The sequence below is a fragment of the Elgaria multicarinata genome, chromosome 6 (genome assembly GCF_023053635.1).
Source record: "Elgaria multicarinata webbii isolate HBS135686 ecotype San Diego chromosome 6, rElgMul1.1.pri, whole genome shotgun sequence".
Lineage (NCBI taxonomy): Eukaryota > Metazoa > Chordata > Lepidosauria > Squamata > Anguidae > Elgaria > Elgaria multicarinata.
Genome location: NC_086176.1, coordinates 110,767,664 through 110,792,007, shown reverse-complemented (window position 1 = coordinate 110,792,007; position 24,344 = coordinate 110,767,664). Strand labels below are relative to the sequence as shown.

The 24,344-nt window shown below is 42.6% G+C and overlaps 1 protein-coding gene across 2 annotated transcripts in view; it reads left to right on the top strand.

The window, feature by feature from the left end:
- Positions 1-22,649, top strand: part of ARK2N (arkadia (RNF111) N-terminal like PKA signaling regulator 2N) — a 66,239-nt gene extending 43,590 nt beyond the window's left edge. Inside the window, exons 4-7 of one of the 2 annotated variants that reach the window (XM_063128276.1) lie at positions 14,827-15,009; positions 19,711-19,837; positions 20,186-20,317; positions 21,707-22,649. In XM_063128276.1, the coding sequence (XP_062984346.1) occupies positions 14,827-15,009; positions 19,711-19,837; positions 20,186-20,317; positions 21,707-21,890 (626 nt within the window). In that variant the 3' untranslated portion in view covers positions 21,891-22,649. The remainder of the gene's footprint in view (positions 1-14,826; positions 15,010-19,710; positions 19,838-20,185; positions 20,318-21,706) is intronic. The other variant, XM_063128277.1, reaches the window with a different exon arrangement.
- The last annotated feature ends 1,695 nt before the right edge of the window (positions 22,650-24,344 follow it).

Sequence of the window (24,344 nt, the reverse complement as noted above, 5' to 3'; positions counted from 1 at the left end):
AAATCCTGTGGTTTCTCTATAGTGCTCCTGTATTATTGGTGGTGCCAAGATAGTAGTTTTGTTTAAAACTCTGATGGATGAAGATATTCAGTGGAGAGTCAATAAAGATGTAATGCAGCCTCCCTCTTAACCATGGTTTAATAGTTCAAGAGTCTGCTGTGGAAGAATGTGGTTAAGAAAAATGTCACCATTAATCTCAACCATGGTTAATGGTAACAGCAGATTTATATTGGTGTCAGGTTCTGCTTCAGTAAGAACAGTGGTTAAGGTCAACTTTTATAACCATGGTTGAAGTAGGATGTGGGAACTTACTCCTGAAAACGTAGGGGTGGGAGGAGGGGAGGACACACATCCACAACTGTCTCCTGATCTCTTAACCGTAGTTAAGAGGAAATCAGCTTTCCAGCCATCTGAAATCTGACCAATGAGTATCTTAACTACCAGGTAGAAAGTAATGTATGAAGTTGCTGTAGGTTTAGGTGCTGCCATCAGCAGCAATTTTTTTAACCTGCATGTTCATATTTTTATGTGTAAGTTTCTGTGAGCATTAACAAAAATAATAACTAGTGGTGCAATAAACGGAACGTATCCTGATGATGTATAACGAACAAAAGGAGTGACTTGTAAATTTGGCATCCAAATAACTTATTTTTAGAGGAATATGTAAAGATTTGTTTGCAATCATATTTTGTGTGCCCTCAGAACTTCTATGTGTGATGAAATTGATGCCATGCCCAAGTGGGCTCTTGGTAAAACCGGTAAATAAATACAGCAAATAAAGACAAAATTGCATTCTTTAGTGTGGGAAAGAGATGTTGGGTTAGGTTTAGCTCCATTGGGACATATTGCTACCTACCACACATTTAGTCTGCTCACCCACTACCCATTCACTTTCTTTCCCATTACTTATTGCATGTCTCTTGCGTTGCCTTTTGTGCTGCTTCAGCACATGTCACTGGTCATCTTAGATGACCTAGGCCAGGGGTTGCCTCTATGGTGCTCTCCAGTTGTTTTGAACTATAACTCCTTTAAACCCCAACCAGTATGGCCAGTGCTCAGGAATTATGGGAGTTGTAGTTCAAATCATCTGGGGGCCATAAAGTTGCCTACCACTGATCATGTGAAAACCATGTCAGAGAAATGATGCAGCTCCTTCCCAGGGCAATGTTGCCCTTCTTGGAAAAATGCTATTATGGGAAGGAGCCACATCCTGATGTCATCCCATGTGTCTTCTGACATTTCCTTCATATTGTAGGAACTGCATCATCATATAACTCTTCAGTAATGTCGGATGGGACCCTAAGTTTGCATTCCTCTACATATTTACCTGAGAGTAAGCCCTATTGAGTTCAAGCACACTTACTTCTCTGTAGATATGTATAAGATTGCACTGTTGACTCATAGGTCAACGAGAAGTCTGGGGAACTACCCAGGCAACCATTCCTTGATGATTGGAACTACCCAAAAGGTGAAAATCAACATAGTTTTGACTGTGAGTTGTGAGCAGGCCACATTGAAACCACAGCTGGGAGCATTAAATTGCTGGCTGTTGATGCTCGGCTTGATCTGATATCAGGAAAGGTGCTGCATGTCAGGGAACACTACTTCACAGGTAGGTAACCTGATGCCCTCCAGGTGTTTTGAACTACAACTCGCATAAGCCCCAACTAGTATAATCAGGGATTATGAGTGATGTCCAGCAGGATCTGGAGGGCACCAGGTTGCCTACCCTACTCTACACTAGCTGGCACCCTACCTTGCTATTCTAGAGATGGAAAGAGCAGGACAAGGGGACACTGGCTGGTCCCACATCTGACTGGTGAACCATAATGAAGTGGAAGTGGGACAGAAAAGAAATGCAGAGCCCTGAGAAAAAGTGGGCAGGCCATGTCACAGCATCTTAAGACAGAGAGAGATGTGTCCTTTCTCCTGTCTTATTAACAGATCCTTCCAGCCCATGCTCATTTGTGGGCCTTGAAGAAATGGCTTGGCTGGGGGCGCTCAGGGCAGCTTTCCAAAAACCCATGGGAGACATCTACTGTCAATTTCCCCCACAAAAAAATATTGGCAATGGTGTTCCCGGTTCAGCAATTAAATAGGTTGCATCTGGTGATCATGCCCAATGAGCCCCAGCAAGTGATTCCTTTTAAGTTTTTGACTTGTTGATTTATTATTTCTAGTTCCATTGTTTTGATATTGTCATTACTACAGATACAATGGTTGAGTGAATTGTTCCCATCGTGATTTGACTAATATTGACAATGGAAATAGTTGGAATGTTGCCTTGAAAATGTTTCTGAAAAAATATTTTTAGATTTATACCATTGCAATTATCATCATGGCTATTATAGGCATTTCTTAAAATCAAGTTATGGGGCTGAACTAATTTGTTCTGAGTGGTAAATTAACTTATAAGAGTCTCCATATTATTTTACATCCTTTCCTGTCATTAAAATAGAATCATAGAATAGTAGTTGGAAGGGGTCTAAAAGGCCATTGAGTCCAACACCCTGCTCAATGCAGGAATCCACCTTAAAGCATCCCTGACAGATGGTTGTCCAGTTTTTCCCTTTTGTCTAGTTGTCTAGTTTTTCCCTTTTATTTTCAGCATATTAGTATTTCTTTGAGGTTTTTAGTCATTGATTTGGTTCCAGATTTAGTCATACTTAGTGTAGACCCATCAAAATCTTTAAGTTAGTCATGACTAACCTAACTCCCATTGATTTCAATGAGTCTATTTTAAGTAATTAAATCTAGAACCAGCCCCATTGCCTTTTTTAAAAGCCATATTCAAATTTAGGAGAGCAAATTCAGGAGACTTTATGAACATGCTTCATAATGGAAATCTACATATGTAGAAGGAAAAGCATATTGAAATCAGTCTTCTTCTAATTAGGATCTCCAGATATAACAGTTAGACCAATCTCTTAATCTAGGGTGTCCATATGAAAAGGAGGACAGGGCTCCTGTATCTTTAACAGCTGTATAAAGAAGGGAATTTCAGCAGGTGTCATTTGTATGCATGCAGCACCTGGTGAAATTCCCTCTTCATCGCAACAGTTAAAGCTGCACGAGCCCTGCCCTCTGATACGTGCAAATGGTCTCCCTGAAGACTCCGTTTTGTTTTTAACTTTTCTCAAATGCAGAGACCTTAATGCAACAAAAGTCGGCAAATTATGAGAGACTGCATTTCTTCACTTAACCTGAAGAGTTAGCTCAAAAGCTATTTGTTTAACCTTCCTGATTTGTACGGCAACTTTTCTCCTGTCTTTGTTTCTTGCTCTCACAGGATTGCTGTGAGAGCAAGATGTTGCTTCCATTGAGGGGCAAAGATGGTGATATGCTGAAGGTTCCTGCATAAATCCTGGGTATCTTACCTTGATTTTGTGTCCCCAACATTAGTATAGTATAGTATGTATACTACATATTGAATATACCCTGTCTCATGTCTGTTTAGAGAGGATTCTTTTTTTGTCCAGTTTATTCAATGGCATGGAACAATTACTAGGTGTTTTGTTTTATCTTGAGCAATTTGAGGAATGCCCTATTTAACTCAAGTTGGATCCAAATAAATACATCTACCTAATTTTGTTTTGGATTTAATATAGGGCTTAAATCAAATGCGTACTATCCATTGTACATGCACCAAATAAATAAGTCCTTTCCTTCCTCCCACCTGAAAAAATAGCCATGTGAATATATATGCCAATTCCTCCTATAATTCTTTTCACATTATAATTTTTGAGAGGACATAGTTATGCTATTCTTTTACGGTGTTTATGAATAATGTGTATCCTTTGCCAAACCATGTAAATTCAGAAATGTAACTACTGTAACCTAGAATTAATATAGATATTAATAAAATTCTTATTGCAATACTAATATAAAGATAAACCTTTTTGGTGAGGTCTGTTTTAAAATCCATCTAATCTAGTTCAGGTGCTGCTTCATGCACATTCAGATTCAAATTGATAAAATGCAGAATTATATTTAAAACGTTAAAACAGATCAACACTTAAGTACAAAATTACAGGCAACGGTAATAGCAGTTCTCTGGTACTATTTGTTCAAAAAGAAGAAGGCAGTAGTGTGAATGATTCAATATATACAAAGTGCCCAAAGCACACACTACATAATATACATACAGTGATGAATAGTAACAAATAACCTTATTTCTTCTTCGTGGTCTCTATGCATCACACATATGGGCTCTGCGCCCATATGTATGAATGCATAGATGACCACTCAGAGAACTACAGTTACAGGTAAGCAACCTGCATTTATTTGCAATATATAACTGATGCATATCAGCTGCACAGTCATTAATGGCCAACTACCATTTGTCCAACAAAACTGTGTAAGAAAAGTGCTCCCAAATAGTAGTCACTTTACTTTTTTTTTAAAAAAAAATGTTTTTATTTTTTTCCACACTATATAAACATACAACATTACAAAAATAATAATAATCAAATGAAAAACATCAAACAACTTCTAAATACATATTGAATAAATGTTGAGTACATATATGTTGAGTAAATATTGCCTATACGTTATCATACTACAACATAATCATTCTTAACGTAAAAGTGCACCCCCCACCTCGGGATCTATTCCTGAATCCAAAATCTTATCGTTTCTTCCGCTGGGGGTTTCCCACTTCCCTTAGTAAACACAAATATTAGGAACTGCTTCCAGATTCCTTCAAACTCATTAATTTTAGTTACGCCTTTTCTCCACTTAATATTACATGTCAGTTTATCATTAATGGCTATATCCCATACTTCTTTATACCATTCTTCAATAGAATATTCCCCTTGAATCTTCCAGTTCCTAGCATAGTAGTCACTTTACAATAAATATTATTTCCATATATAATATACAAAATCACAGTCACAATTATTTAACATGACACAGTGCTAATAATGACATCAGATGAATACCCTTTTAAACATATATTTTTATAATAGAAGGTTATTTTGTTATTTCCTTGTTCTTATATGCGCTATGAAACTTTACACGACAGGTCTCCGCGGTTTATTATTCCTGTTTGCACGAGAGCTTCGTCAGAACAAACGCCATGGCGACTCGGCTGCAAACCATAAGGTTATTGTGTGGTAGACATCGCCAAACATTTATAATGGGGTAAACACCTCCAGAAGCAGCCGGACAGTCTGGCTGCATTTCAGTCTACCACACAATAACCTTACGATTTTGCAGCCGAGTCGCCATGGCGTTTGTTCTGACGAAGCTCTCGTGCAAACAGGAATAATAAACCGCGGAGACCTGTCGCGTAAAGTTTCATAACGCATATAAGAACAAGAAAATAACAAAAATAACCTTTTATAAAAAATATATGTTTAAAAGGGTATTCATCTAATGTCATTATTAGCACTGTGTCGTGTTAAATAATTGTGACTGATTTTGTATATTATATATGGAAATAATATTTATTGTAAAGTGACTACTATTTGGGAGCACTTTTCTTACACAGTTTTGTTGGACAAATGGTAGTTGGCCATTAATGACCGTGCAGCTGATATGCATCAGTTATATATTGTAAATAAATAAGGTTATTTGTTACTATTCATCACTGTATGTATACTCTGGTACTATTTGGCCATATCTGGTTTACACTTCACTAGAGGGTTGTTTTGTTTTGTTTTTTTTGTTCTAAAAAAACCCTGTTCTGTCTGCCGTTGTAGTCCTAGGTTTAATGATAACAAGTGGAACCTGCATCTAAATGTGCTATTTCTGCACCTCCTAATAGGAGTGTACCATTCAGGGTTCCAGCCACCCATGCTTTCTTTAGGGATCCTATAAACCAGGAATTGGCAACTTGTGACCCTCTAGATATTTTGGCCTACAACTCCCATCGTCCCTTGCCATTAGCTATGCTGGCAGAAAAACATCTGGAGGGCCACAAGATGCCCATCCTTACAGTATAAACTGTTAGGAGCTCAAGCAAGCCACTTCATATGCATGTGTGTGTACACACACTCCCCTACACCTACCTATTTTCCTTTTCAACTAGCGGTCACCATTCTGTAGTTCATCTGAGCATGCTTGGGCCTCCTTGGGCTGGCTGCTCCCTTTTGTGGATAGTGATGGTTTACATTTTTGTACTTGTGGAAACTTTGGAATTCCTCTGAGCATGCTAACACCTCCTTCTTGTTTCCCATTGGTCTTGTTCTGGCTCCAATCCAGTCAACGGTGAGGCACTGACTTTATTGTTAGAGGGAGTGATGCCTGCAAAGCTTTGGGTAGAAGGCATCAAGCCACAGGAGATCCCCAAAATAGGGGGATCCAAGAAGCTAGTTTACCTTGCTGTCTGGAAATGATGGGTTTTGCAGTCCAGTTCATTTGGTGGGCACCAAGCTGAGGAAGCCTGCTCAAACAGTTTGTTCTTGTTGTGTGAGATGAATCTATAGGAAACTATAGGTCTTCCAATAGTCATGATAGCCAAATGGGACCTCAGCATTCAGAGTCTCCAGGTCACAAGCGGGGTTGTGAGCATTCAGGGGCGTTTGTCTAGCATGCCAAGGGCCCAGTTCCAATCCATGGCTTCTCCATTTAAAAGGTACATGTTGGATTGACATCTTGAGTTGTCACTACCAGTCAGAGAAGTTGGTGCTAGGCTACATGGGCCAACAGTGTGACCCTGCAGCTTCATATTAGATGTATGACGCTGGAGTAAAAATGCCTTTGGACTGGATTTTCCAGGCAATTCTTCTGTTGCGGAATTTGGCAACTCCCTTACTGGCATTCTGAAATTGCTGATGTGAAAAAAAAAAACCTTCATTCTGGCTTCTGCTTTTGCATGAGGCTGTCAGTTTCTAATGCGGGGAGCCTTTATGTGCTCTTAACCATGTGCACCCAAGCTGGTCATAAAATTGAGTTGCAGTATTTCCCTTGCCAAGGCAGCTTGGATGAGAACATCGTTTCATTGGATGAATTGTGTGTCATTGCTTGGTTGTAGGTTCAGGGCAGATGAAAGAAAGTACTTCTTCACAGCACGCATCATTTCTGAAACTTGCTGCCACAAAATGCGGGGATGGCCACTCGCTTAATCTCCATCTTAAAGAAATATAGTCACTTTCACAGAGCATCAGGGATGATGCTCTGGATGATGCTATTAGGGATGAAGGTTCTACGGAGTCTCCGTGTTCAGAGCAGTATGCCACTGAATACTACTTTTGGGCTATTGCCTTCATACCTTCCTTGTGTGTATCCAGGAGGCATTTGCTTGGCCCCTGAGGGAAGTAGGATGCTAGATTAGATGGGCCTTTGGACTGATCAAGCAGGGCTCGTCTCATGTTTTTATGATTCCTCCCCCACTTTTTAGATTGGATATTTTTAATCTATTTCTCCCCTCATCCCCATGTTTGTACTAGCCTCAGTTCCACCCACCCCTTTCGCCTGTGCATTTATATATGAAGCCTTGTTTCCCATACCTTCCATTTTGTAGGGTTGTGTAGAGTTGCCTGCTCACAAGAGCTTCCTCGTTCTTTTCAGTGGTGGTGGCATCTCTCAGTGAGTAAACCCATCCACAGAATTGCTGTTTCTGCCAAAATGAATGGGGATCCCTTGCACACAAAAGCATGGTTGGTCATCGGGATTAGCTGTAGCAGGGTTGTGCGGAGACTTGGGTTAGGTTCCCTCATCAATTTGATGGGAACCAGCCCTATCCAGGGATGGAAAAATTGTCAACGTTTTTAGGCACAAGCATTGAATTCTTGGGTCTCTTCCAGCTCTGATAGTACCCTTCCATTCTGCCTTACAGATGAACAGTTGCCAACAATACACCTGCTTCATCATGATCCATCCATTCTATTTAATCCAGGGCTAAATAACATGTACTGAAGGGCAGATCATAATAGCAGGCTTCACCCACTGAGGGAAAATGACAAAGCTCTGGAAAGAGGGTTCGTGAATGGGCCCAAGAGGTTAACAGGCTTAGCAAGGTCCTTACCAATACATTTAGGTGTCATGTAATCCAACCCTACGGCTGTTTACTCAGAAGCAAGCCTCAGTGTCTTCAGTGGAACGTATTCCCAAGTACATATGCATAGAATTTCAACCTGAGACAGAAAATGCAAAAATCAGCCACTGCATGCAAGCACCCAGTTAACGAAAGAGTGTTCAGATTTCCTGCATCTATCTCATTGAACCATGCCCTTGCCCCAGCCCCTGTTTGCTCCAGTAGAGCATGTGCAGAAGAACTTCTTGGTGAGTTGTGCCCCCAAAGTCCTACCCTTGCCTGTCTGCCACTCTGCTATCCACATATCAATTCTGCCTCTGGGGTTAGCTTGAACTCAAATAGGCATAGGAATTCTCCTTTTCCAAATCACATTTGCAAGTCAAGATGACATATTGTTTCTTCTTTTAAAGAAACCTTAGAAGGGCAATCTGACATTTCATCTTAATTGACAAATGTTAATTATTGTTCAGCATGTAAACTATCACTGTCTGTTTGATGTATGCTAAATTTAAGCTAAGTTATAAGGTGTGCTGTTTGGAAGTGTGGAAGATACAAGAGTTGGAGCTTCAGATAGCAAGTTTATGCTTGTATTTCCTACTGATGAAGACTTTCACCCAAGTTATTCTCTGGGTAGGTGATAAGAATATCACTCTGCATGTATATACATTTATTATACATTTTTGCATGATTATACATGTAGGAGTGGTACAATTTTGACTTGACTTGCTGTTGTCTAAGTATAATTTGGCTTACCTAGACTACTTTTGACAATATTATTAATAATTAAAACAAATTAAAACAAATAATATTGTCTACTTTTGACAATATTATTAATAATTAAAACAAATTAAAACAAATAATATTGTCTACTTTTGACAATATTATTAATAATGAAAACAAATCCATTTGCAAAATGCCAAAAGGGAATTATGAGCAGACCCTGAATTGATTAGATAATAAACAGTCAATATTGTACTTGACCCTCGTATCTTCTGCACTCAAAACTTTTTTTATTGACCATGTAATGTCGATTGATACCAAGTTGCACTGAACTCTGATGATACTGTTGTGGGGAGAAAAAAAATTATACCATTGCTTAATTCTGCATGTTAATTAGCATTGTAACACCTATTCTCTCTCCTCGTTTCTAAAAACCCTCATTCTTACAAATAATAATATAAAGTTTGTAGTTTTAGTTGGAAAAGCAAATTTCTCCCTGTTTTACAGTCATCAGTGTTTAATGTTGGTTCATTGTCCCCCCTTGTACATGCTAGTGTTTAACCATTCATTTATCTTTTTAAGTTGAGTCTGTCATAATTTCTGGAATTATAACATTGTTTCATGAAACATTTATTATTTGGTGCAGGTTTCACTTGAATCTTAAATGCATTTCTGGAGCAGAGGTTGCAAAACAGATACTGGATATCTTCAGTGTAATTCATTCCCTATGGAATTAAGAACGGCCTTGCTAAATCACCAGTTTAGTTGGTTTTTGAGGAACTTGATCTAAAACTTCCAAAATGCGTATTTGAAAAATGAACTGTGGACTAAACTTTTTTGCCGCCGTTTAACTTTAGAGCTAAATTGAACTTCCATGTTTAGAGGCAGTGTATCCCACAATGAGTGGGGGAGGGCAGTTGCCTTCATGACCTGCTTTGGGGCTTTTTGGGAACACCTAGTAGGCCACTTTGGGAAACAGGATAGATTTTTTATCTGATCTATTAGGGTTCTTAACAGTCTTAAGACTTTAACCGTATTTACCATAATACAATGCATTCTTCTTAATACTGCATCTGGTTACATCTGACTGATGTATGGAACCTGGCAACCGTTACAACATGGGTGCAGAAGCCAAACGTGGCTCACCTGAGGCCTCCCCAGAAGGGCATGTCCACTGCTCCTGGCCATACTCCTTTTCTTCTGACTATTTATCATTTTGTGGTTTACTAGCTTTTCTGCAGTCCCCACCCCACCCCGAAGGCTCTCTGAAGGCTTCGTTGCTGAAATGGAATTTGCCCCTCAGGCTGAAAGAGGTTCAACAGCCCAGATACATAAGATAAGAAAAGCTGGTTTTATACTGAGTCAGTAGGAGTCCAGTATTGTCTGTCCTGGCAAGCAGTGGTTCTCTAAGACATCAGGAAAAGTCTTTCCCTGCTTTATGTCATGTGGTGCTTTTCCTGGGGATGCCAAAGTTACCAGGGTTTGATGAGCATATGATACTACAGAGTTGCAGCCCATCTCCAAGTCCCCACTGGCCACTTTAAGGTTTCTTCTCATACCCTATTGTAGGCAGGACAAAATGAGGGCCAGTCCTTTTGACACGGGTGGTGGCTTTCTCCATTGGCATCTGTATGGAGTTCTTACGAGACCTGCAGAAGTGTCAAGCGTCGTATAATTCCCATAAGCTTCAGTGGCACAAGATGTGGTGATTAGGGTGACCGTATGGAAAGGAGGACAGGGCTCCAGTATCTTTAAAAGTTGTATAGAAAAAGGTTTTTTTCAGCAGGTGTCATTTGTATGCACACAGCAGGTGGTGAAATTCACTCTTCATCACAATAGTTAAAGCTGCAGGAGCCCTGCCTTCTTTTGTATCTGGTCATGCTAGTATAGAGTGCAGGGCTCCTGCAGCTTTAACCGTTATGATGAAGAGGGAATTTCATTAGGTGCTGCATGCATACAAATGACACCTGTTGAAAATCCCTTTTCTATACAACTGGTTAAATACAGGAGCCCTGTCCTCCTTTTCATATGGTCACCTAGTGGTGGTAGTAGCTTAGAAGGCTTTAAAAGGAGATGAGACAAATGCTTGAAGGAGTAGAGGTTTATCAGTTGTTAGTCATGAGGGCTATAACCTTCATGGTCAGGGGCCATATGCCACTGAAGGTCAGTTGCTGGGGAGCAACAGCAGAGGAAGGCTATTGCCTTCATACCTTGCTGCTGGTGGGCTTCCTAGAGACATCTGTCTGGCCACTGAAGGAAGCAGCATGCTGAACGTAGATCAGGGGCAGCCAACCAAGCGTCCTCTAGATGTTTTGGTCTACAACTCCCATAAGCTTCAGCCAGCATGGCCAATGATAAGGGATTCTGGGTGTCGTAGTCCAAAGAATCTAGAGGGGACCAAGCTGCCTGCCTCTGACTGAGATTAACCTTTGGTCTGATCCAGCAGGGCTGCTGTTTTGTATTTATCTTCGGAAGATCCATTTAACTAGTTTATGTGTTCGAGGGAGTTTTGGACGTGAGTTAACAGGAGTCCACCCTCACCCCACACAGTGCTTCACAGCAAAAGGCATTTAAAACAGGCTTGTTTGCTGTTCAAAGGAAAAAGTTTTTAAAAACCCATTAGTGTTTTTTTAAAAAGTCCCATTTGGGCTATCCTAAGGCTGAGCAGTTCAGCTAATTGGTTCCCCCAGATGGATCTCTAAACCATAAAATTAAGGCAGCGATAGCTATCCTGTTTTTCTAAATATTAAAGATTGGTGCCTGAATAATGTATTTTGACTTAATTCAGATGTAACAGAAAAAAACATGGTTTGGCAGTCTGGAACTTATGTCATGTTCACACACTATAATTCTCTCTTGCACTCCCTGTAGTGACCTTGGCTTGTTGTGAAGTCTGCTTTGGGCAAACAATGGTTACTGCTAACCATGGTTTTGCAACCAAACCAGAGCTAGAAATCTAGTTCAGTCAATGGTTGCCAATGTTGGTTTGGAGGTAAACTATGGTTTATGGTACCGATAGTTTGCCCAGTTTGGACATCAAGGCAAATTTTGGTGCAGGAGGGGATGGAAGAGTGTATGAACAGGGAAAAGATTTCTGCTAGCCAAACCATAGTTTGTTCTTGTCTGAATTGAGCCATTGACTTTCAAATGCAAACACAGCTGCTGCTTTTTCAGTTAACTTCCTTCCTCTCTTCATGTTCATAGGAATGGATGGTTGTTACCAAAACAGTTATATTGCGAATAGCGCCATCTGGAACTCTTTTTTTCTCCTCTCCTCTCACTTAGCAACAATAACAACAAGAAAAAAACCTATTTGTCCTCATTTACGCCGTAACATTGTGATCTTCCAAATAAATTATGTGAAACTCTAGTCCCAAATTTTGTAGAGGATGTCATGGTCCACCTGACAGCCCTGCAAGGTAGGTTCCTGGACCAACCATCCTAACTTCCAGGCAACCCCCCTCCCTAGCCTTGTCCACAACCAGGACGAGCCAGATGTTCAGAGAATAACACACAGACACACATTTAGGGACCAAAGCAAATTTATTACCATCAGTAAAACTAACACGTAGGGCCTTGGTCGGTAAAAGCCTTTAAAAGGGAAAGGGAATTGGGAGAAAAGGGAGTGAGGTAGGAAGGTGAGGAAAAGTTCTAGTAGCTAGCCATTACCCCAATAACCAATAAAATGTCCTCCACACCCAGCCACAACGGCGGCTGGCCCTCTCCAAGATACCCACACACTTTAAAACATAAAAAAGCCTCTCTATCCCAGAGCAACCCCCTCCTGGTTGCCTCGGACCTGATCTTCCCACTTGACATACGCACACACCACCAAGGAAGACGGACGATCTTCTTCATGGGGCTTTTTATCTCTTTTTTGGCCCCATGACCCTTGTCAACCAACCGGTGCCCTTCCCGGGCTTCTGACGACCCCTCCCCACAGGGTCGGGACCCGCCTTCTTTTCCCACAGTTGAAGCACGTTAACTCCCCAACCACTCTGGTAACCTCCAGGTGCTGTGGTGGGAGGTTACGCAGGCTCTAGGCAGAAACGACCTTGGCCAAAAGCCACCTGCTCTCTTCCTCCCACCCGAGCCCGGCACAGCAGATTTTAACACAGTAGAGCATACATGAAAGGCAGACATCAGAATCACATAGTAACAACTCAAAGACTTGCACCCCTGTCCTTCACACATTTCATTTCATCAAATCTACTGCCCTATCATTTAAAAACAAACGCTAAACAATAACCCTTCACAAGATCTGGTACAGGGTTTGGAAACCTGCCGTTCTTGCTTGCTCCATGCAGCGCAGAATTTGGTGGCCTAAGCAGAACTGTGAGAACCACAGTGTTATTTTTGGTGGTTGGGTGGAAGTCCGATTTTATTTCAGTGGAGTGAAGTGATCTCGCACTTGAGTAAAGGAGAACATCCTTGCAATTGGTTTAGAGTATATCCAAACATAGAGGGAAACCGATATACTCTTTTTGGGAGCATCAAGCTCCCTTGCCTACCACTGATCAACCGGGTTGGCTAAATGCCTAAGAGAGACTTAAACTAGAGCTCCAAAGTTTGTGATGTGAAAATTGGACAAATAAATAAAGGCTCTTGTAAGCCCAAAGCATCTACTCTCAGAGGAGGCTGCCCATTGTATCTCTAAGATTCCCAGCGTTGTCCATGCTCCCTTCTAATCAGCCTCTATTAAAGTGGGATTCTTATTATTATTTTCTGTGACTCTACATTGGATCATTGCCTCGATCGCTCCCAATGTAGAGAATGGCAAAACGACTTGCCCTTTAATAATTGCCTGTTGAGAATCTAGATGAATAACTGCTCTGGACCTGCCTCTTTCTATGTAGGAGACATGCCCAGATCAGTGACTCAGGCAGGAATGTCAGGGACAGGGCATTTCAAAGGCCAGCTAACTATTTCTCTGATACACACTAAAAGTAAATGGTTTAGGCCGTACCAGGGACATGAACTTCCAATTTGAATCCAGAGATGGGGAAAGTGCTATCAGAAATACCTGGACTAAACAGTGAGCACAGAGTGTGGACTTCTTTGCCCCTTCCCATAGCTGATTGGTAAAATCCCTGGCATCTCCAGTTAAAGGACCTCAGGTAGTGGGACTTCTTCCCCAGATCTTGGGGAGCTGCTGCCAGTCAGAGTAGACTGTTTTGGCTCCATGGGCCACTGCTCATCAGACTAGGTAGGAGACAGTTTCATATGGCCATATAAGTACACTTTCATGCCATCTTTTTTCTACAATCGTGCTTTCAATTTTCAAATCTTCAAAAGCTCAGAATTGCAGATTTCGGCTAAAAGGGAGGTATCAGGTAAATCTATTTAGTTTCCACAGTGTAATCCCACGACAGAATTAGGGGGTCTCTGGCTTCATTGTTGATTACAGGTGGGCAACTTAAAGTTCCTTTTTGTTAGGGATAATATTTTCGATAGTAATTATGTGTTATGTAAAGTATTTATTCATCTATTCTTGTAAAACAATGACTGGGTTCACATAACACGCTAACTAATGATGGTTTATTTTCCAGAAGAACCAATGACGGGTTAGCGTGTTAGCTGTAGGATGTGTCTCCCCACCCCACCCCCCACCCCAGGGTGGGTTAACGCCCTAAGATGGGTTAGTATGTTGTCTGTCGTGCAGCGTGGGTTACAGAGATCGCCTACAGAGCTGCTTGGCAACAGCAGCCAAAAATGCTGCCACCGCTTTGCTCATCTCATGTGATCCTTATTCCCGTTGCAAAGGAAGCTGGGATACCAGCCCAGCTGGGTGGGAGGACTGCAATAGGAGGAGGGGCGAGGGTGTGTGTATGTATGAAATAAATTACTCTTTGTAGCTTGTTTGCCTGATCGACTGATGGGAGCACAGTAGGTTGACTGTATAACCACCTGGCCAACATAGCTTGCCAGCCGCCATGGATTAGTGTGATGTGTGAACCCAGCCATTGTATTTATGTTCTATAGCATTGAATGAATCGAAGAGAGCAGGAAATTTACAATTGCATCTCTACTATTGTATAGACAATACAATAGTGGTAGGGTTAGCATTTTTGTTTGTGTTCTCTGAGATACCTGCTATCTAATATCTGTGGGTTTTCTTTCCTTTCCAGGTGGACCTCCAGTTGTGGCTCATTACGATATCTCAGACACAAACTCCGACCCGGAAGTGGTGAATGTGGACAATCTATTGGCAGCTGCAGTAGTTCAAGAGCACAACAGTTCTGTCATTAACCAAGACACTGGGCCTACTTGGAGGACAAGAGGGCTGCTAGAAGAGCTGAATGCCGGAACAGGTGAGCAGAGGAAAGATGTTAGAATATTTATTTATTTATTACATTTTTATACCGCCCAGTAGCCGAAGCTCTCTGGGCGGTTCACAAAAATTAAAACCATAATAAAACAACCAACAGTCTAAAAAAAAAAAATACAAAATACGGTATAAAAAGCACAACCAGGATAAAACCACGCAGCAGAAATTGATATAAGATTAAAATACAGAATTAGAACAGTAACATTTAAATGTAAGTTAAAATTAAGTGTTAAAATACTGAGAGAATAAAAGGGTCTTCAGCTGGCGACGAAAGGAGTACAGTGTAGGCGCCAGACGGACCTCTCTGGGGAGCTCATTCCACCGCTGGGGTGCCACAGCGGAGAAAGCCCTCCTCCTGGTAGCCACCTGCCTACTTCCTTTGGCAGGGGCTCATGGAGAAGGGCCCCTGTGGATGATCTTAAGGTCCGGGCAGGCACATATGGGAGGAGGTGTTCCTTCAAATAACCTGGCCCAAAAATATTTAGGGCTTTGAATGTTTTAAAGCATATAATCAGTTTTTATGTAGTCATGGCATCTACTAAACTTCTTAGGGCTTCCATCCTTCTTCCCCATGACCTATAAACCTCATTTTCCAGGCCAGGTCCTGTTCCTACCCTACACTGCCACCCCTCCCACACCAACCCATGACACCATATTTATTTACTTATCTGAAAGATTTTTAACCTGCATTTCAGAGCACACTGCCTTCACAAGGTGGCTCACAGTATTACAGAAACACAAACATACAGATTAGAATTATACACACACACACACACACACACACGGCTCTTGCTGGTGGACCAGAACATAGGCCCTTTGAGGCTGATCTTTCTGCTTGAGCCAGCCCATACAGGTGTAGGCGGTTCTTCAAATAATATGGTCCCAAAACATTTAGGGCTTTGAAGGCCAAAACCAGCACCTTGAATTGGGCCCAGAAATTAACAGGTGGCGAATGTAAAGGATGCAGAATAGCCTGAGAGAGTTGTGCCTGCAGCAGAGTTGCAATCCCACTCTTTCCATTAAATGTTCACTTGGGTTGCTGACTAGGCCAAGAAACTCTGGGGCTTCTCCAGATAGGCCTAGATAATAAGATGTGCAACATTGCTTTGAGCCCTTTCTCTCATTACACCTGAGGGAGCATCCCCCTGACACCCCCTATATGCAATAGCTTCGGCTATTGGGCAGTATAAAAAGGCAATAAATAAATACATGCTACAGACAAGTGCTGCTGGTGCAAGAGAGAGAGAGAGAGAGAATTGATTCCTTGTGGTGCAATCCTTCATGGCTGCAGAACATAGTGAACGCATGGCTGTGCAGGAAAGGCCGATTATGTTGAGGTTTCTCACCCAGATGTCCTTCCCACATGCACCCCCCCAACGAGAGAGCACTGAACGACCCCCCTCAGGTGTAAGATTGCATTGCGGAGCAGTGACTCCAATATAGCAGTGAGTGTGTGAATGGGCCCCGAGCGTGTAGCCAGTCTAGTGACCGTTGTAAACAAAACCACAAAAACTTAACCCTTAGCCCCTTACAGATGGATGTCAAGATATGGTGCATGTTTTCACTTCGTGGAGATGCATTGCTGCCTGCTAGTGACCTCATATGGGGCCTGCAGCCCCATATCCGTTACCTTTTACTGTCCACTGCTTTCAGACCTGCCAGGTGACACAGACCACAGGAGGAAGAATATCACTGAATGGGCTTTGTCTTCCCACCACAGTCCCTCCTGCTGGCTTTGCCTCCCTTTCCTGGACTTCCCTGCCTTTGTCATTCCTTGCCAAGAGTCCCATTGTGGCTTCCGAGCAAGGGCTACTGCTGTGCCACGTACCTTGAGACTAGAGATTCTGTGAGCTCATCAGGACCCTTTCTGATGTTTCAGACAGAGATGGCCAGCAAAGAAGAGTGACCTTGCAGTTGGTAGGGAAGAAAAGGGGAACGGCGCTTGGGTGTCCTGGTAATAGTGAGTGCCCTGGAATCCAATGAAGAATTAGTCAAAGCGCAAATGTACGACGAAGCTGGTGTACCAAAGGGCCGCTTCAATGTAATAAGGAAATTCAGTAACAAAATCACACATGGTCTTTCCTTTCCGCACTCCCAACCTCGCTTCAGCTGAGTCACCGATCAACTATTAGGCTAGGCAGCCCTGGGTCATTCCATCTTCCTTCCTTCCTTTATTTGATTTGTGCCGTCTTTCTACCAAGAAAAATGGCACTCAAGGCGCCTTCCGATCATAAATAAAACTTGATTAAGCGAATAATAAAACAAATGCATTAAAACACTAAAAACGCAACAATAACAAGATAAACCACATCCAACCCAACAGACCCGCTTACACGCCTAAGGCCTGTTTGAATTAAAAGGTCTTTGCCTGCAGGCGCAAGGGCAGCAGAGAGGGAGAAAATCTAGCCTCCCTCAGCAGGGAGTCCCACAACCTGGGAGCGGTCACCAAGAAGGCCCTCTCTCATGTTGCCACCAAACGTCCCTCTGAAGGCTGTAGTCTGAAAAGAAGCACCTCTCCCAAGGATTTTAAGACCCAGGCAGGCTGGTATGGGAGAAGGCTAGGTTAGTCCCAAGCTGTATAGAGTTTCACAGGTCATAACAAGCCCAGAGACAGATCAGTAGCCAATGACCCTGTTTTTACAAGGGAGTCAGTTGCTTCCAGTAATTTGCCCTGGCCAACCATCTGGCTGGGGCATTCTGGTCCAGCTGAAGTTTCCGAATAGTTTCCGAAGCCGGCCTCACATATAGCACCTTATAGTAATCCAAGCAGGATGTAACTAAGGATGTGTGAAATTCCTTTCTCATCCATTTCACTCACAGTAGCTATAAAGAGTTAGGTGCACAGGTCCTGCAAGGAAGAAAATCAAATAAACCGCTCTAGACTAAACATCGATGTTCAACATCGATAATGTGCATCTCTGTGTTTGGATTCCAGTATTGCTTTCTAGTGCCCACTTCCTGTCACCAGTGCATTTCCTGGTTGTGTGCAGGTGCCATGTAAATTAAGGTGCATCATTCAGGATATTTCTGGTTTTCTTTATTTAAGTATGTTGAGCTTTATCTGGGGCAATTCTGGGTTTAGCTTTGTTCCTTTAGGTCCAGGTGGCGAAAGTGTCCACAAATGCATTTTATCAGTTAGGTCTGATACACCAACTGTGGACAGATCCACAGTCATCCATGCAACTGTAACTCTGTTGATCTATTCCCGCAGTGCACTCTACAAGGGTCTGCCCTTGAAGACTGGAAGCTTTCACTAGTCCCAAATGCAGCAGCATGTCTGTTGTTGGGTCTCTCACAGGTGCACTGGCTCCATCATATCATTCAGAGCAACCCCCTCCCATATATTCCCCTTTCTCTGAAACATTAGGATCTGATATTGGAAGCCTGCTCTTTATTTCAGCTATACATGGAGCTTTTCAGTTCTGGCACTAAAGTTGTGGACCTTTTTTTTTTTGCCAGGGAAACTCTTCAGCATAGTTAGCTTTATTAGCTTAATGATATTCTATCTGTTTGAGAAATTGATTGATTGATGGTTGTTTTAGATTGATGTTTGCCCTGTCCTGGACGGGGTTGCACTCCCCCTGAAGGATCGGGTCCGTAGTTTGGGTGTGCTCTTGGATCCAGAACTGTCACTTGAGGCATAAGTGAACTCAGTGGCAAAGAGCACCTTTTACCAGCTTAGGCTGATATACCAGCTGCGCCCTTATCTGGACAGAGATAGCCTAGCTACAGTTATCCATGCTCTGATAACCTCTCGTTTGGATTACTGCAATGCGTTATACGTGGGGCTGCCTTTGAAAACGGTCCGGAAACTTCAACCGGTACAAAACAGGGCAGCACGGTTACTAACAGGGACTGGCCGACGAGACCACATTACGCCGGTCCTTTTCCAGCTTCATTGACTGTCAGTCCAGGTCCCGGCCAGATTCAAAGTGCTGGTATTAACATTTAAAGCCCTAAACAGCTTGGGGCCAGGCTATCTGAAGGAACGCCTCCTCCCGTATGTACCTGGTCATCCTCAGGGGTCCTTCTCCCCGAGCCCCTGCCAAAGGAGGTTAAGCAGGTGGCTACCAGGAGGAGGGCCTTCTCTGCTGTGGCACCCCGGCTGTGGAATGAGCTCCCTAAGGAGGTTCTCTTGGCACCTACATTATATGCTTTTAGACGCCAGGTGAAGACCTTTTTATTCTCCCAGCATTTTAACAGTCTATAAATACATTTTAACTTGGTGTTTAAAATTTGTAATTTTGCATTGCTGCTGTTTTTATCTGGTTGAGCTTTTATATTGTATTTTATATTATAGTTTTATACTATGTTTTTATACTTTGAATGTTTAAATTTTTGTGAACCGCCCAGAGAGCTCCGGCTATTGGGCGGTATAGAAATGTAATAAATAAATATATAAATAAATAAAATAAAAAAATTGATATTCTAGTTGCTCATTTTCCTTCTGTTTGTGTATATGCTAAAGTTGGGGTGCATCACTGGGTATCATTCTACTGTGGCTGTTTGCTATTTTTTTAAAAAAATAAAAATAAAATTATGCACATCAGTGTATTATGCCACTGCAATGTGATGAATCAGACCCTTGATCAGCACGGGGAGTGAGAAATGCCTTCCTGCTGAGGGCATGCAAAGATGACCAAACTGCTGAGTCTCAAACTGCTTTTTGCCTTATTGTCTGCAGACCACTTGGATGTTGGATTCCTGGCAAGTGACAAAACCTCCACCAGCATCACCCAGGTCAATGAAGAAATCAATATTGCCTCATCGGATAGTGAAGTGGAGATTGTGGGAGTTCAGGAACATGCAAGGTGATCACATTTTTATTTTCCTTTCTTGGTTTTTAATTGAATCCAGTGAAATCGCCGGAATGAATTTTTGAAATGAAGAATGCTCTTAATTGCTCATGTTACATTTTTTGTTGCCTTCAGAAACAAAAATAGGAATTAAACATGGCCAGTGTTAAATTCGTGGTAGTATTCAGTGTTTGTTTATGTAGCGCTGAAAATAAGCTGAACACAGGCTCATGGAAGACACACTAGTGGTGCAGTCATTGTTAGAAGCTGCTGAAAGTTTCTTTTCAAATAAAAACGAAGAGAAATCATAAGGGAGGGAAGCACTAGAAAATAAACCCTTAAGGAGATCTTTTTTTAAAACAGGAAGGATGCGTGTCAAACAGCAGGGGGGAAAAGAATTCCAGTCATAGGGAGACATGGAGTGAAAGCAGAGAAAGCCAATGAGGTGACAAAAGGAAAAGCAAGCAGTGAAAATGAAGAACCGTGTGAACAAAGGTGCCTAGATAAACTACCCCTCAGTTTCCAGTTTAAACCCAAACCTGTAGAATGATCTCCTCCCTCCCTCCCTGGGCCCTTGACCTTTTGAAGGTGACACCACAGGGAACCCTTGCCTGCTGCCTTCCAGCATGAGGCCTTCAAACGTTGGCTGTTGATGCAGCCCTGGTTTCAGGCTCTTCTTGCGAAGGAGAGGTGGCCGAATGCAAGTAGTCTTGGAGGCTGGCTGAGTACCGATGGCCAACCAGAGCGAACAAGTCGCCCTTCAGTTACTCTCCTGCATCTTCTGCCCTTTGGTGGTTGATAAGTTCTGGTTCCAGACTTTGTCCAGGGTGGAATATACAGCAAAAGCAGCATCAAATTCACCTTTTTAATGCCAAGCGGTACTTGGGAATTTGGAAGTGAAAGCTTTTTTTCAGATGTACTAACATGTCTCTAAGGTTACATGAAAAGACAGATGCCTGGGAACGCAGGATCGGTGCATGCTTCCCGTGTTCTCATCCAGCCCTCCCTCATTGCTTTGTGCAGCTACCATTGCTTTGAGCTAGTAAGAGCATTGTTTCTATAAATCTTGAAACAATCAAATGTCTATCTTTTCCATATCTCAAAATCCCCTTGACGTTGGTCTAAACCAGACATGGCCATCATGCCACCCCCGACCCCCTTTCCAGCCATTTTTTTGTGCAAACCCCCCACTCCCACCTCTGAATTTGCCGCAAGAGTGGTAAAAAAAAACCATGTGATTTTGCTGTATAGCATAGTGAGCGGGGAGCAAATGCCTTGTTTTAAAACGATATCACGGGACTTTGCTGCTGCCACTCCACTGATTTTCGGCAGCAGCAGGGCAGGGGGGCAGCCCTATGGTAGGCTCTACACCCATGGTGGGTTCCTGGAAGTTACCCACCCCCACCCCCGGGTCTATACTCACTTACCAGGCAGAGAGTCTAAATCGCCCTTACCCACCCTGGGATTACAGGGATGGTGATGCTAGCCTTAATGAGGGCTGTTGTAAGGATTATTGGGATTATGTATGTGAAGTGCTATGAATTAAGTCAAGTGTTATATAGATGATGGTGGTGATGGTAATTCAGTGATTTACCTGTGTTGGCCGTTTTGCTCACAGAGCTCACCTTCCCAAAAGTACATTGCACTTTTTAATGCCTTTTTCATCCCCGCCCCAAACACAGTTTAACCAGTATCCAGCCCATTGTTTCCCACAACTTTGCTGCCTCCTTTACCCATCTTTAATGCGAGACGTGCATTACAGACGTCCCCTTATCGTGGCCCTTAGGCGAAGGAGGTGCGCGTGTGTGAATCACCCCAAACGTTCTCATGGGCAAGTCTTAACAGGCAAGTTCATGCCGTTCCTTCACTTTCCTTCCACCACAGGTGTGTCCATCCTCGGGGAGGAGTGATTCAAAGTGTGTCTTCCCGGAAACATGGCTCAGGTCTGCAGTGCACCCGGCAATCAGAACCATGGACAGGCGTGGCGCCCCCACAGAGTTGGTCTTCGCCGCCCGAAGTAGTGGATCTCACGCTAGACGAGGACAGCAGGCGCAAATACTTACTGTAATGCAGTTTCACTGTGTTTTTAGTCACTTAGCCCTCTCCCTTTTGTGGCACAGAAGCTCCTGGATATCGCCTTGGTGTCCAAAGCGTCTGATCCTGGCATTCTGGAATTCAGACTCCTCGGGGAGAATTTCCTCCCCACGCCCCCACCCCAGAATTGCAGTGTCATTTCAGAAATTTCCTGAACCCCTCCTTAGTCAAAGGAAAGCTTCCCTGTTATGGAAAACGTAGCAGCACTGGACTTCAACGACAACTTCCAAGTTTTTAATTGTGTGTGATTAATTTAGAGCATTTGTTGACGGAAGCAGTGACACCTTCCCACTCACACCCGTTAGACCGTACGGTTTCTTTATTTCACCACTAAAACGGATGTCGCTGGTACATGTGAGGTTTTATTTTCTTTCTCCCTTGCAGTGTAAGCATTAAAAAAAACCCACCGCTGGCCTGATTGGTTCATGGCTCTTGAGTGTCCCCATCATGATTGTAGTGTAACTGTCGGGAGCTTAGAAGTGTTGAGTTGTGACCAGGGGTGTCCATAAAGCAAGTCGGTTTGGTTACGAAACCAGCAGCCCTTGCTCACAAAAGGCCTATAATGTGCACTGAGCAGCTTTTATTTAAAATTCAGAAGATTATTTCTCCACATCCTTTGTAGCTCACACACTGCTCAGTGCTGAGTCTTCTAATAACACATTTTATTTTATTTTTCTAGACTACTGTACTGTTACTGGTGATTTGGCCCAACTTGTTACAGCCTTTTTTATTTTTATTTAAAAAAAAAAAAGCACAAAGGCATCGCAAAGGCATCAGTAGCTAATTCTGAACTCAGGTGTGCTTTTCATGTTAAGCTTTAAAGGTCCAGGTCCAGCGTAACCCATATCTCTGAATTTGAAGATATGTGAAAGTGGAGTGGATCCTTCTGCGTGAGCTGCATTCACGCAAAAGAGCTTACGTTTCTGACTAATCCTTGACACACTTTGCTTCCTTTTTCTCTTCTTTTCTGAGAGAAGAATTCAAGTGTGGAGGAGGCAGGGGCATAGATGCCCCTTCCAAGAGAAGTATTTTCTCTTCCAGGTGAATTGTTACCAGAATAAACTCAGCTCAATCCCAGCTTAGGGTGGCTGGTACTTTCCCTGTTTATTATTATTATTGTTGTTATTATTATTATTATTATTATTATTATTACTTTATTTATTTATTAAATTTATGCGTCACTTCCCACTGCAAAAAGCAGTTTTGGAGCGACTTACACACACAAATACAGAAATTCATGATTAATATAATGGGAAGGTGAGGGGAACAAAATCAATACAAACTATATTCAGCACAATAGTACAAATAAAAATAAATACCATAAAGCCATAATCTAAAAACAATACAAAATGAAAAGTGGTCACCTACAATGCACAAAATTTACGTCCCTCCCCACAGCCTAGAATGAACACCACGCAAACCGCAAACGACAATTGGAACATAAGTAATGTCCAAATGCCTGGGGAAATAAATCCGCGTTTGTCTGGTGCTAAAAATATGACCGTGTTGGCACCAGTGGGGCTTCCGTGGAGAGAGAGCGGTCCATAAATGCACAGCTGTCAGAGAAAAGGCCCAAACTTCCACCCCTGGACGTCTCTCGGAGCTGGCACACAGAGGAGGGCCTCTGATGCTGAACTCAAGTTTCATACGGGGAAAGGCGGTCCTTGAGGTGTCGGCGTCCCGAGCCACGTGGGGCTTTATAGATTAGAGCCAGCACTGTTTAAATTAAAGCAAGGGAGAATTCAGAGAGAGAAAGAGAGTCTTCTGTTACTTCAATGAATATTACCATCCTTAACAGGAAGACAAGGCTCTGTACGGAATGCACGTGTGAGCACCACCCCTTCAGTAGTACCTAACACTGCCTTGCCATTACTCATTTGCATGCTGCCCCAAAAACAGGTGTAAGAGTTGGGAGCAGCAGCGTAGGTTTTGCCGTATATTTGGATCCCCTCCTGTAGAAAAGCAGGAGATGGAGTGAGGACACTCAGGTTTCATTTTTACTCATCTTCAGATACTTGGGTAACTTACAGATCTACGTATCTTTGCCTTTAAAACATAACATGAGAAATGGCCCTTAGTTTTATTCAGGTCCCTTAAATATTTGGATCTTCTTGCCGGAGCTCACCAGTTGTTAGATTTATGCCTCTTGGCTTTAGAACTCCTTTCTGGGTCAGATTCCACAGATGCCTTCTGGAAGTAGATTTGGCCTTTGCTGCAAGATGAAATTTTGGCCATCCTTGCCCCATGCCTTCTGTTTTCACGTGGAGGGATGATTGAGGGATGTATGCTGCACCGAGTGATATAGTCGTTGGGCAAGCAAGTTTCCAAGTTTGCCCAGGAGCCTTGTTCCACTTGACTTCCTGTTCGTGGCGACTCGGATATTAGCACATGATGGGGAATTTCTGAGTAAAATGTGTCCTTTGTTCCT